At 49.6% G+C, this 12498-nt stretch overlaps 1 protein-coding gene across 7 annotated transcripts in view; it reads right to left on the bottom strand.

Annotated features, from left to right (window-relative positions):
* Positions 1-12498, bottom strand: part of EML1 (EMAP like 1) — a 206660-nt gene that overhangs the window by 2749 nt on the left and 191413 nt on the right. For all 7 annotated transcript variants that reach the window (XM_031667858.1, XM_031667856.1, XM_031667853.1 and 4 more), the window contains 3 exons: positions 2607-2704; positions 2395-2482; positions 835-930 (listed from right to left, as the gene is read on the bottom strand). In XM_031667858.1, the coding sequence (XP_031523718.1) occupies positions 835-930; positions 2395-2482; positions 2607-2704 (282 nt within the window). The remainder of the gene's footprint in view (positions 1-834; positions 931-2394; positions 2483-2606; positions 2705-12498) is intronic.

The raw sequence follows: 12498 nt of genomic DNA on the forward strand, positions 1-12498 counted from the left end.
AAGCTGCCCTGTCCTCAAGCCTGCAGTTTCCTTGTTATTGCTATAATTCTCTACAAGAGCAGGTGTCTCCAAAGGCTTTTAACCCTGGGTGTGCATGTGTTTCTTGGGGTCACTCACTGTGGCTGCTGCTTGCTTGGGGCAGCCTGGCAGCTGTGCCCATCATTACTGGCTCCAGGCTCTGCATCCCTGAGCCCAGGTGGGCCTGGAGGATGGGTGGGTGGGGGACCCTTTTAACAATACCTGTGGCTAGGAGAGGGCTGGATGCATGTCGGGTTTGACGGGGAGCTCTGGAGCGAACCTCTGGATCTCAGCACTGAACACCACAAAACTGCAAATTCTCACCAATCTACTGACTTGTGGTCTTATGTAAAGAGATGATAAATACTACCTTTAAAAATTCTATTAATTTGCAGCCCTTTAATTTAGGTTACTTATGAATATATTCCTAAAGTGAACTTTGAAGAAAGTGAAATTTCTAGTTTAAGAACAAAAAAAATATAAATAATAACTGTCACAAATGATAAGTTGACTGAGTGCCATCTGGCCCACCCAGGTCCACATGGCACAACCTGATAGGAGAGGGTCCCAGGGATCCGCCGCCCTGTACGATGGAGAAGGGTTAAAAACCCATCTTTCTGGTTCTTCTCAGCAGCCCATGGCCAGGCAAGCTCCGGCCCGACCCCAGGGTGCGGCAGGAGGTGTGGCGCACAGGCCTCCCCTAGCAGCAGAGCAGTCTGACAAGACTGGTGACCATGAGACTCCACAGCTACTGAAGACATATTTTAAAAGGAGACGCTCTTTTGTTAGAACCAGTGAAATCTGCAGCAAACTCACCAAAAACATGGAATCCCAAAGTGCAGGTATAGGTAGCCCATTCAATGTCTCTCGTAGTTTCCACACTTACGACTTGCTTACAGGCAGAGGGAACCCCTGCAAAAAGCAAACACAGTCTGGTGACATCTAAGCCAAGGCCCCACCCCTCCCCTGGGCAAGGCTGAGCCCCCAGAGCTGTGCCCCGTTGGGTACAGAGCCCTCCCCGGAGAGGGAGACCCTCCGCTTCCCAGTCGGGCGGGAACCACATGTGCACAGCTGTGAGCTCCCCTGGAACTGAGCCCGAGCCCCTGGGCCTGGGTGGAGACGCCCTCTTTGTTTTTTTCCCATCTCCGACTCTGTTTCCCAGTCTGGCTTCTCTTGTCTCTGGTTCCTGGGTCTCCGCCTGCTGCCTGCCCCTGCCAGAGCCCCTGAACACAGCTCTGCCTCTGCTGTCAGGCCCCCCAGCTTCCCCATCCCCCTCAGTCCCTTCAGCTCAGAGTCAGGAATGGAGGTTATTGAAACCAGTCACACCAAGGGCCTCCCAAGGAACATTTGTGTGTTCCCCAAATGAGCTCTCACCAGCAGAGTACGAGACCTCATCTGAGAAGGTTCTAGACCTAGGGACTGTGCCTGAAAACCATCCGTTCCTGTGCCTGTGTCAGGCAGGACCTGGACAGGGAGGAGGTGAGATGGTGTGGCTGCCCTCCCCACTGGAGGGAGCTCAGTCTTGGTACACACTGCCCTGCTTTCCCTGCCACCAGTGTCCTGCCTGTCCTGGTCCTCAACAAGTGGTGACGCTCAAGTGAGTGTGACTCCCCTACCCCTGTGGGCTCTTGGGGCCTGTGTTTTGGGCTCTGAGCCCTTCCCTGCATCATGGGGCCAAGCCAGAAAGTGCTGTGGATCATCTGAGAAGAGGCAGGGGAGGAACGTTGCACTTTCTAGTAACTTCCAGCAGGGCAGCAGTGAGGCCTTCCTTGTGCCCCATGAGCCGACCTGTGTGGCTCAGAGTGGGGCACGTGGCAGGTGCTTGGTGGGTGTCTGAGGAACCAGTGCATGGCACGAGGATATGCTTGTAAGTGCCAGCTGCGATCATCCTCACTGTGCCTGGGCCCAGACACTGGCCAGGGTGGGGTTGGAAGAGGAGGAGGAGGGGTCCCAGGGCTGCTGTCTACCCAGGTGGGAGGGACTTCATGGTCCCTCCTGTGAGGATAACACCTTGACAGGCCCTCCTCTTGCCTGGACAGCTCTGGACCCACTCACTTCGGCCACATCCACCCAGACCCACCCCCTTCTGCCACATCTGCTTGCCCCCAGAACCCCTCTGCAGGGCTCGGCCTTCTTCCCCTCTGGGCAGGCCCAGCATCTTCTCCTCCACAGGGGCTCGCAGTCAGCAGGAAACCAGAAGGACCCAAGAGGCCACACAGCCCCACGCCTCTATGTTACAGAGGCAGAAACCACGGCCTAGAGATGATGGCACGTGCCTAAGTCATACGGAAGGTGGGTTTCCACAGAGGCCTCCTGGGTCTCAGAGTGAACACTTTCTGAGATCGAGACTTCCTACAACCCCAGGGTGGTACTCACAGTAGAGGATTTCGTAGTCTCCGGAATTTGACACGAGGAATTGCGAGTTTACAGACCAGTCCAGGTGAGTAATGAAGCTGGAATGACCCTGGGAGAGAAAAACACCATCTTCATTTCACTGGCCTTAGAAGTCCCTGCCAATGCCGTTCCGTTGTAGTTAAATGACTGCATGCAGGTACAGCAGGAGCGACAGGGCCACCGTCAGCGCTTACCGAGCACTTGCCCACTCGCGTGTACTTCCTCCCGTTGTCACTGACACCGTATATATAGATGCAGTTGTCATGCGAGCCTATGGCTAAGAAATTCCCATCTATAAAAAGATGACAAATCACATTTCAGATGTTAACAATACACATTTTATTCGTTACAAAGGATAATGGTAGCTGCCACCACAGATTTAGACAAAATCGCCAGATTAACGTATTGCCAAGAGAAACATCTGCCTTTGAATGAATCCTCTGCTACTTCCAAAGCTATCTTTTGAAAAATACACACCTGGCCAGATGATAAAATCTGGTAAAGATTTATAAATTTTTATGAACTCTTTTGTTTTTGAGACAGGGTTTTGCTGTATCACCCAGGCTGGAGTGCAGTGGTGTGATCATAGCTCACTGCAGCCTCAACCTCCTGGGCTCAAGTGATCCTAGGCAAGTAGCTGGGACTACAGGCGTGTGCCACAACACTTGGCTAATTTAAAAACATTTTTTTTTTTTGTAGAGTTAGAGTCTCGTTGTGTTGACCAGGTTGGTTTCAAACTCCTGAGCTCAAGTGATCTGCCTGCCTTGGCCTCCCAAGGTGCTGGGATTACAGGCATGAGCCACTGCACCCTATACATTCTTTTCATACAATTTTATGAAATCTTATAGGCCCTTCCCTGTCCCAATCACTGAAGGATGGAGACTAAATTCCTTGGAGGGGCCCACAAAGCCCACCAGGATGGCCTTCCAGCTATGTCACTCCTCACTGAACACACGGGTTCACTCAGGCCTCTGCACTCACTGCCCTCTGCCTGGACAGCCCTTCCCGCCTCTCTTTCCAGGGGTATCTTTGTATCTTCTTCCCCTGGGTTTCTGGTTCTGGGAGGGCCTAAGGACTCAGGCTGTGATGCTTGTGTGGAAACACACGGGAAGGAGCCCTTTGCAACAAAAGGCAGCAGCAGCCCTGGTGGCTGGAAGCGACCACACCGTGCACGCTGCGCAGGGAGGAGGACCCAGGGCGCCCAGGACAGGAAACCGGGCCTGGAGGTGAGTCCGGGAAAAGGTCAGACTTTCCTGAGCCAGCAAGCAAAAAGAAGGACTGGAAACCTGGAGCCACGCAGGGTCCAGAACAGAATGCAGGGCAGCGGGGGTCTCTCCGCTCCAGCAAGGGGGCTGCAAGTCCTCCATCCACAAAACACAGTGAGCAGCGCATTTTCATAGCAGTCAGGAGGCTCCACTTGGACAATATTTGTACAGGGCCTGGTGCTCACAGGAGCGTAAAGCATCAGGAAGGGCTGTTTCTCCCCTCCCTCTTTCCTGTGATGTTCCTTCCCCCAGGCGGGAATCCTGCAGGACCCAGGGTGGCCTGGCGCCTCAGGGAATGGTATTTTAGGAAGTGTTGGCCTAGGCCAGGTCAAAATAGGGGCGATGTAAGACCAATGCAGCCTACCCAAATCAAGAATCCTGAAGGAATGAGGCAACTACACATTTTTTGCTGAAAAAAACAAAAAGGACTACTGTAGCCAGAGATGGGCTGCCATCGGCTGCTGATGAGGCTCGAGAAGGCCAGGTGACCACGCCGGAAACCAACTGTCCTTGCGATCAGTGCCTGCAACTGGCCATGCCTGGACAGCAACAGTGACGATGACCACAATAAACACGAAATGCTACTAACAATGGCCACTTAATGATACCAGTTACAATTACTAAATGGCCAATATGGATTTTTTTTTTTTTTAGATGGAGTTTCACTCTTGTTGATCAGGCTGGGGAGTGCAATGGTATGATCTTGGCTCACTGCAACCTCCGTCTCCTGAGTTGAAGCAATTCTCCTGCCTCAGCCTCCCAAGTAGCTGGGATTACAGGTACATGCCACTGCACCTGGCTAATTTTTGTATTTTTAGTAGAGATGCGGTTTCACCATTTTGGCCAGGCTGGTCTTGAACTCCTGACCTCAGGAGATCCACCTGCCTTGGCCTCCCAAAGTGCTGGATTACAGGCGTGAGCCACCGTGCCCGGCCTGGTCAGTATGTTTGAGAGTCTGCTATGTGCTAGGTCCAATTCTAAACTCTTCCTGTATTAACTTATTTAATCCTTGTAACAACCTCATGAAATAGATATAATTATCCCCATTTTTCAAGAGAGGAAAGTGAGGCGTGTACAACAAACTAACTCGTCCAAGGTTGCACAGGTTTCCTGAAACTGGCTTAAATCCAGGGAGTCTGCCTCCAGGGGCACTGCCCCTCCAACCAGCTGTAGGGTAAAGAACAGCTGAAAATCTGTCACGTGACACGGCAGGGGATTGGCTGTCCACTCTTATGCAAAAGGTCTCAAAGAACTACTTGATCAGGCCAGGTGCAGTAGCTCACGCTTGTAATCCCAGCACTTTGGAAGGCTGAGGTGGGCAGATCACCTGAGGTCAGGAGTTTGAGACCAGCCTGGCCAACATGGTGAAGCCCTGTCTCTACTAAAAATACAAAAATTAACTGGAGGCAGTGGCACACACCTGTAGCCCCAGCTACTAAGGAGGGTGAGGCTGGAGAATGGCTTGAACTCGGGAGGCGGACATTGCAGTGAGCCGAGATCGCGCCACTGTACTCTAGCCTGGGCGACAGGGCGACATTCCATCTCAAAAAAAAAAAAAAAAAACCAAAACAACTACCTGATCATTTGTGAACTCAAAAAATAATGAGGTCTCTTTCATAATGGAACCATTTGTTTGGTTTTTTTCTTGAGACGGGGTCTTGCTGTGTCACCCAGGCTGCAGTGCTGCAGTGCAATCCCCGCTTACCACAGCCTCGACCTCCTCGACTCCTGCCATGGTGTCCAGAGCAGCTGGGACTACAGGCGTGCGCTGCTACGCCCGGCTAATTTCTTAATTTTTCTGTTGAGACAGGGGTCTCACTATGTTGCTCAAGCTGGTCTTGAACTCCTGCGCTCAAGCAAAACGTCCTTGGCCTCCCAAAGTGCTGGGATCACAGGTGTGAGCCACTGTGCCCGGCCATAATGGAACTATTTGTTATTTAACAAACAGGTTTAAGGCAATTGATTAATTACTTAAGAAAAAAAGTCATGTTACAACATCATCCCCCAAAAAAGTTCACTTAAAAATGAGCTTCGAGGCACAATTTTCATGCAGCAAAATGCACACATTTCAAGTGCATGGTTCGAGGAGTTTTGACAAATATACCTGTGTAACCACCATCCCCATATCAGTTTTTTCTTTTTTTTTTAGATGGAGTTGCCCAGGCTGGCGTGCAATGGTGCACGGACCCTCTGCCCCTCTGCCTCCTGGGTTCAAGCGATTCTCCTGCTTCAGCCTCCCAGGTAGCTGGGATTACAGGTGCCTGCCACAGCGTCTGGCTAATTATTTTGCATTTTTAGTAGAGATGGGGTTTCGCCACGTAGGCCAGGCTGGTCTCGAACTCTTGATCTCAGGTGATCCACTCGCCTCGACCTTCCAAAGAGATGGGATTACAGGCGTGAGCTACCACACCTGGCCCCCATATCTGTTTTTAAAAATGAATGAAACAGGACTTCACAATCTCTTTCAGCAATCCACTTCTATCTCTGACAGCCTTAATCAGATTGTAATTCCTCTTTCCCATTATAATCCACAGTCTTCATGCGGGAGTTGAAGCTCCCTTCCGCCTGGGGAAGTCCTGCCTGCAGAGGGGAACCGGCCGATTGTATCGTCCACATCCTCAGGCCTCTGCACAGGTATGGAGAGATGTCCTAGGAGGTCCTCATCTTCCTTGTGGACAACTCTGACCACCCCACCCCACCCCACCCAGGTCTCCACGTCCTTAGCACACACCCGCCAGTGCGTGATGTGGAAACGCAGGCAGTGTCTCAGAGACAAAGGCAGAACCAGGATAAATGTTCTCTTCCTCAGAGTAGGTGCCTCCCAGCCCCTGGCCCCCACCACAAAAAAAACTCAAAACGACATTGACTACGACTGCCTGGGAAGATGGCAGAGTGTGAGGAGGAGAATGTGGTCTTTGAGGCAGAAAAATGGGGTTCAAATCCTAGCTCTTTTACCTACATTCATCCATAAATATATAAAACGAATTGCTAAGAAATCAAAACCAATCAGCGTTCGTCAATGTGCTAACCAGAGGCCAGATGAAACGTAGCACAGCCTGTTCCTTGGGTCCCACAGAGCCCTTTTTCTTTCTCTAATTGTTCGCCTCTCCTCCAAAAACTCTCTAAGCCTCCTTCCCCAGCTTTCTCGGAGACTGAGATTCCTAAACTTACTCCACTGAAATAAGCTAGGATTTGGCCCCAAATGAAAACCAACTGGAGAACTCATAAAGACACGGGAACAAGAGTCCGGGCACTCAGGGGAGAAGGACAACCTTACTGCTGTTTTCTACTGATTGCTCACTCTTGACCAGGCAGGAGGCTGGGGGCTTCAGTCAAGCCCAACAGCGCCCCAGCAGAGGGTTCAATTAGATTGCTCTGCAGATGAGGAAACTGAGGCTTAGTAATTTGTGTACGGCAACACAGCCAGGTGAGTGGCACACACAGAAATCCTTGCATGCTTGCAAAGTACCTGCATGCTGACGAGTGAGATCTTGGGGTGGAAGATGGTCCGCAGGTGCAGGAACAACCGTGCAGCTATGGTGCAGCCCCTCTCCTGGCACAGACTGTAATTTTGGACTTGGAGACAAAACTGCTGCATCTGCATGGGGATTGGCCTAGGGAAGGGGGATGCCACATGGCAGGGGAAAGGGCTGGCTCGGTGGCAGGGGCTGCAACACCACAGCTCTCAGACCCGGGCAGACGGGATTTGATACTGCAAGTGACAGAGTGAATGCCAGATTCTGGGTCATTCTAGTAAAAGCAGAAAAAACCCACCTTTCAAACAACGACGTGGATAAGATCAAAGAAGAGAAATATAATTGCAGGACCAGTTGCACCTGGTCCTTCCTGGGCTTCTCTCTTTCATCTTCATGTTCAGATTTTTACCCTAGTTTCAATGAACTGAAACTAGAACAGGCAGGCTAAGGATCTGCAGTTGGGCTTAATAAGTAGGAAATTATTTTCTTCCTATTTCTGTTCTTTAAAAAAGTACAATCTTAATTCAATCAAAACTCCATTCTGTCCAATCATAAAGTGCTCTATGAGATTCTTGACACGCATGTTAAATATGAGACCTGTCACTATGAAGCTTCTGTATTTATAAGCCTATGAGGGAGCTGGATTTTGCCAACACTTAACTGACTGTGGTTGTAATCAACTTCCACGTAACATTAGCTTATCAGCAAAAGACCATGTTATGTAAAACAGTTCATAAATGAAAAAGCAGTTGCCAAAACATGCCTGAGATGGGTACTCAGTGATCCATGGGAATTCTCTAGGCTCGTGGCTCTGAGCATATGCCAAAGAACCCCCACCCGCTCTGGGTGATTCGCATGCACTCCTGGAGGGCTCGGCTTCGTGGTCGGGTTCCAGGTGTGTGCCCAGAGTTCCAGGGCTGACTTTCTGAACCTCCCTCTTCCGCCCACGGTGAGGTACAGACCAACAACTCAAACCTGGGCCTGCCTGTCGTGCGAGAAGTGAGAAACCACCAGAAGGATTTAGTTCTCAACTGCTGCTAACGTTCTGACTGTCCGGCTTATGAGGCAACCCCTCAGACCCGCGCCCCTGCACAGTTAACATTAGCCTTGAACCTCGATTTGCAAAACAGCCCAGTTCCTCCTAAAGCTCCGTCTCCACAACCCCAGTCTGTGGCAAAGGATCAATGTCCACCCACATCACTAAGTGTGAAGGCGGCATTTATCCCTGGGCAGGCGGCCTGCGGCTGGGGGCTCGTCAGTCCTTCCCATGTCCTGGAGGCCCAGCTCCACCTATAAAGCTCAAGAACCGCTACTAGCTTTTCCTCTGGCCGCCAGCAGAACCCTCAGAGCTTTCCTGAGACTGACGGAATGAGAAAAAGCCCTTACCATTTCATCATGGTTTCCCTTCTTAGCACAGGGTGCTGCTACCTTGGAGATGGGCTACAGACCTCGGCTGGGATTTTGGCAGACGTTTCTGAAATTCCATGTCAATGGCAATCTGTGTTTGGGCATCGAATGCTGTCTCTCTCTCTCTCTCTCTTTAGTTTTAGGTCTGTAAATACTTAAATCCAAAAAGGAGATAGTAATCCACAACAGTATAGCCTACATGCTGGAAAAATCTTGTGTAACCAGAAAACTCATACTGCTGATCACATTTTGCTTTATGTCCGCTGCACTGTAGTTAGTTACAGGTATATTCATGCATGCAACTAACCTGTCATAAATCCTGTGCTAGGAGCTAGCTGGGCACACAGTGCTGAACAAAATAGGGTCCCTCCCATTATGGAACTGTGAGTCACTCCCCAGGGGTCTGAGTCCACCATCTGGGTGCCGCTCCTGGGGCCATCAGTGCTGCTGTTACTGAAGATGATAGCACATCCCCTGTGACATCTGCATAATGCTCTGCAGAGAACTCATTCACACTTCTTTCACTTGGGCCTCATGGTAACTCGCTGTCTGATCTGAAAAGGTCGCCTGGCTAACTAAGGGAGGACACTAGATTCAGATGCAGTTGGCCTGGCCCTGGCTTAGGGCTTTCACTTTTGCCCCACACAGCTCCCAGGCAATGACTCTGAAGCCAAGAAGCAGAGTTCCAGTAGGAAGATCTCTCTGCTCTCCAGGGAATGGTCATTAGTGTAACTGACAAGAAATAGAAATATGCTTCCCAACAGACCCGCTCATGTTAGCAGGCGCTGACAGGTATCAGAGGGCTTTCCAGGAAAGAGGCTGCAGATGAGGCCCTCGTGCCTTCAGCAGACATTCAAAATAACTAAGAAAATGGTGAGAAACACAGGATAGGATACAGAACACTGGCTACATTAACAGAAAGAAATGTGACACTGAAGAGGTCATGAATGAAAGGCATTCCAAGTCAGGCTCCTTCTCGACATGGAGAAAGGGCTGGCACGGGGGCTGAGCATTGTCTGTTTAGGGTGAGAAGTTATGAACGTGGTTCAGGGACAAGGAACAAGCATCCAAAAGAGATGCTCTATCAGATTCTCTCTAAAGCTCGAGGACACGTCCCACTGTGAGGCAGAGTCGACGCTGTCAATAAGGTTATAAAATAGAAGATCCCTACAGAGACCAGCAGCTCAGAGTCAGCCACGTATTTCCCACAACCAAAACTCCAGTTTCCAAGAGTCTCAGCACTTGGACACTCTTGCGCAGCCAAATGGCCTGTGCATGACAGAAAAACAGTATTTCCTACAACATAATCACATAATGAAAAGGCTTAGAGACAACCCCCTACCCCGTGGCAATGAGCACTCCTAACACCTATATTGTAATCTCCTCCCTTCAGATGAAAAAGGAAGGAGGGCCTCCTGAGAGAAAGGGCTATAGGTAAAAAATATATACAAGTATCCTGAAACAACTTGTTATACCAGAGAACGAGTATTAAAGGCTCCTGAAGTCATGTCAAAAGGACCCAGGAGCGAACTAGAGTAACTTCCACTGGCCAATGATAGATACATTGTTCCACCTAATATAATATACTGGAACATAGCAAATATACTTCAATTCATAACCACCACCACCACCACCACCACCACCACTGCTACCACCACCACCATCACCACTGCCACCACAATCTCCACCACCACCACCACCGCTACCACCACCACCACTGCTACCACTACCACAACCCCCACTATTGCCACCACCACCTCCACCACCACCACCAGTACCAATATCACCACCACCACGACCACCACAACCACCAGTATCACCACCATCACAACCACCACCACCACCACCACCACCACTGCTGCCGCCACTACCACCGCTGCCGCCAGTACCACCACCAGCACCACCACCACCTCCACCTCCACCAATACCACCACCACCACCACCAATACCACCACCACCACCACCACCACTAATACTACCATTACCACCACCACCACCACCACCACTGATTGGTGACTGTTAGAGGAGCAGAAAGCAAATGCATTATCTCAGAAACTGGAAAATAAAGTGAATGAAATCAAGCATTAATCCTGACTTTCCTGTATGAACTCTACAGCTGGGTACCAAAATAGTAGATGAAGGAAAGTTTCTCTTCATAGAAGTACTATATCTAATAAATGAAGAAGAAAAGCTAACAATGGAAATCAATAGTTGGCAACCTTTATGGTTCTTGGCACTGGGTATCAACAGCTGCTAATGTCACAAAAAGTAAGAAAAAGCCATTATGTGCCTCCTAAAGGAAAAATACAGCAATACACATAGAGCTTGAATATGACCAAGCCTCGATATCCAGAAATCACTTTACAGGAAATACAGGGGACAGAGAAACACATGAAACACCACCACAAAGATGCAATCAGCAAAATCCATTGTGGAAAATGCTACAGGACAAATGGGCCAGTTTCATCAACAAATTAATTGTAATAGAGGGAGAGAGAGAACACCTATGGATTAACAGAAACTAATAAGTCATATCAACCAACTATCATTGTGTGGGCCTTTTTTTGCTTCCTGGTTTAAACAAATTGTTAAAAAAAAGTAAATTGAAAATTTGAACATGCAACTGGTCATCTGATGACATTAAGACATCAATGCTAATTTGGGTTGGGGAGGAGACAATGATATTGTAGTTATATTAAAAATAAGAGGGCAGGTCTGGTGCTGTGGCTCACGCCTGTAATCCCAGCACTTTGGAAGGCCAAAGATGGGGGTGGATTGCTTGAGCTCAGGAGTTCGAGACCAGCCTGGGAAACACGGCAAAACCTCATCTCTACTAAAAATACAAAAAAATTAGCCAGGTGTGGTGGTGCATGCCTGTAGTCCCACCTACTCGGGAGGCTGAGGTGGGAGGATTGCTTGAGCTTGGGGGTGGAGGATGCAGTGAGCCGAGATCACGCCATTGCACTCCAGCCCGGGTGACAGAATGAGACTCTGTCTAAAAAAAAAAATGGCAGAGCTGGGTGCAGTGGCACATGCCTGTAGTCCCAGCTATTCAAGGGACTGAGGCTGTAGGGTACTATGATCACATCTGTGGGTACCCACTGCACTCCAGCCTGCAACATAGTGAGAACTCATCTCTAACAACAAAAAAGCCATTAAAAAAAAAAAAAAGAGCTGCTGGGGGCGGTGGCTGATGCCTGTAATTGCAGCACTTTGGGAGGCTGAGGTAGCCAGATCACTTGAGGCCAGGAATTTGAGACCAGCCTGGCCAACCTGGCAAAACCCTATCTCTACTAAAACTACAAAAATTAGCCAGGTGTGGTGGCGAAAGCGTGTAGTCCCAGCTACTTGGGAGGCTGAGGCAGGAGAATTGCTTGAACCTGGGAGGCAGAGGTTGCAGTGGGCTGACATTGTGCCACTGCATTCCAGCCTGAGCAACAGTGCAAGGCTCCATCTCAAAAAAAAAGAAAAAAAAAAAAACCCAAAAAACAGAAAAAATAAGAGGGCAATTCTTCTAGCTGTGGCCAAATGGGAAGGTTGGCCAATCCTCTCCCCATAAAGCAATTATGAAATTCTATAGAACTGACAAAAACAACAATTTCCATACTCTGTAAATTGAACAAAGACATGAAAACCTGAGAAGTGTTTATGTTTGAAAACCTTCTCAACTTCAGGTAAAAACAGGGTGAATCAATCGTGTTCTTCCCCGGGCTGCCCTCACTCCTTTGCAGCAGCTGGGCCAGCACAGGCGTCCTGGCAGGGAAGAGCAGGTTCTGAGGACCACGTGGCTGTTGTAAAGGGGCTTACTCCATATGGAGCCCGGGGAAATAGTAGCACTGAGATGGAAATGACCATCTCTAGGGCAGTTGGGTGGGGAGGGCCAAGGTCTCTGCTCACCTGAGGTTACGGTGATTGTATGGGTGAGTGTATTCCTGGCG

Source organism: Papio anubis, chromosome 7, assembly GCF_008728515.1.
Source record: "Papio anubis isolate 15944 chromosome 7, Panubis1.0, whole genome shotgun sequence".
NCBI classification, from domain to species: Eukaryota; Metazoa; Chordata; class Mammalia; order Primates; family Cercopithecidae; genus Papio; species Papio anubis.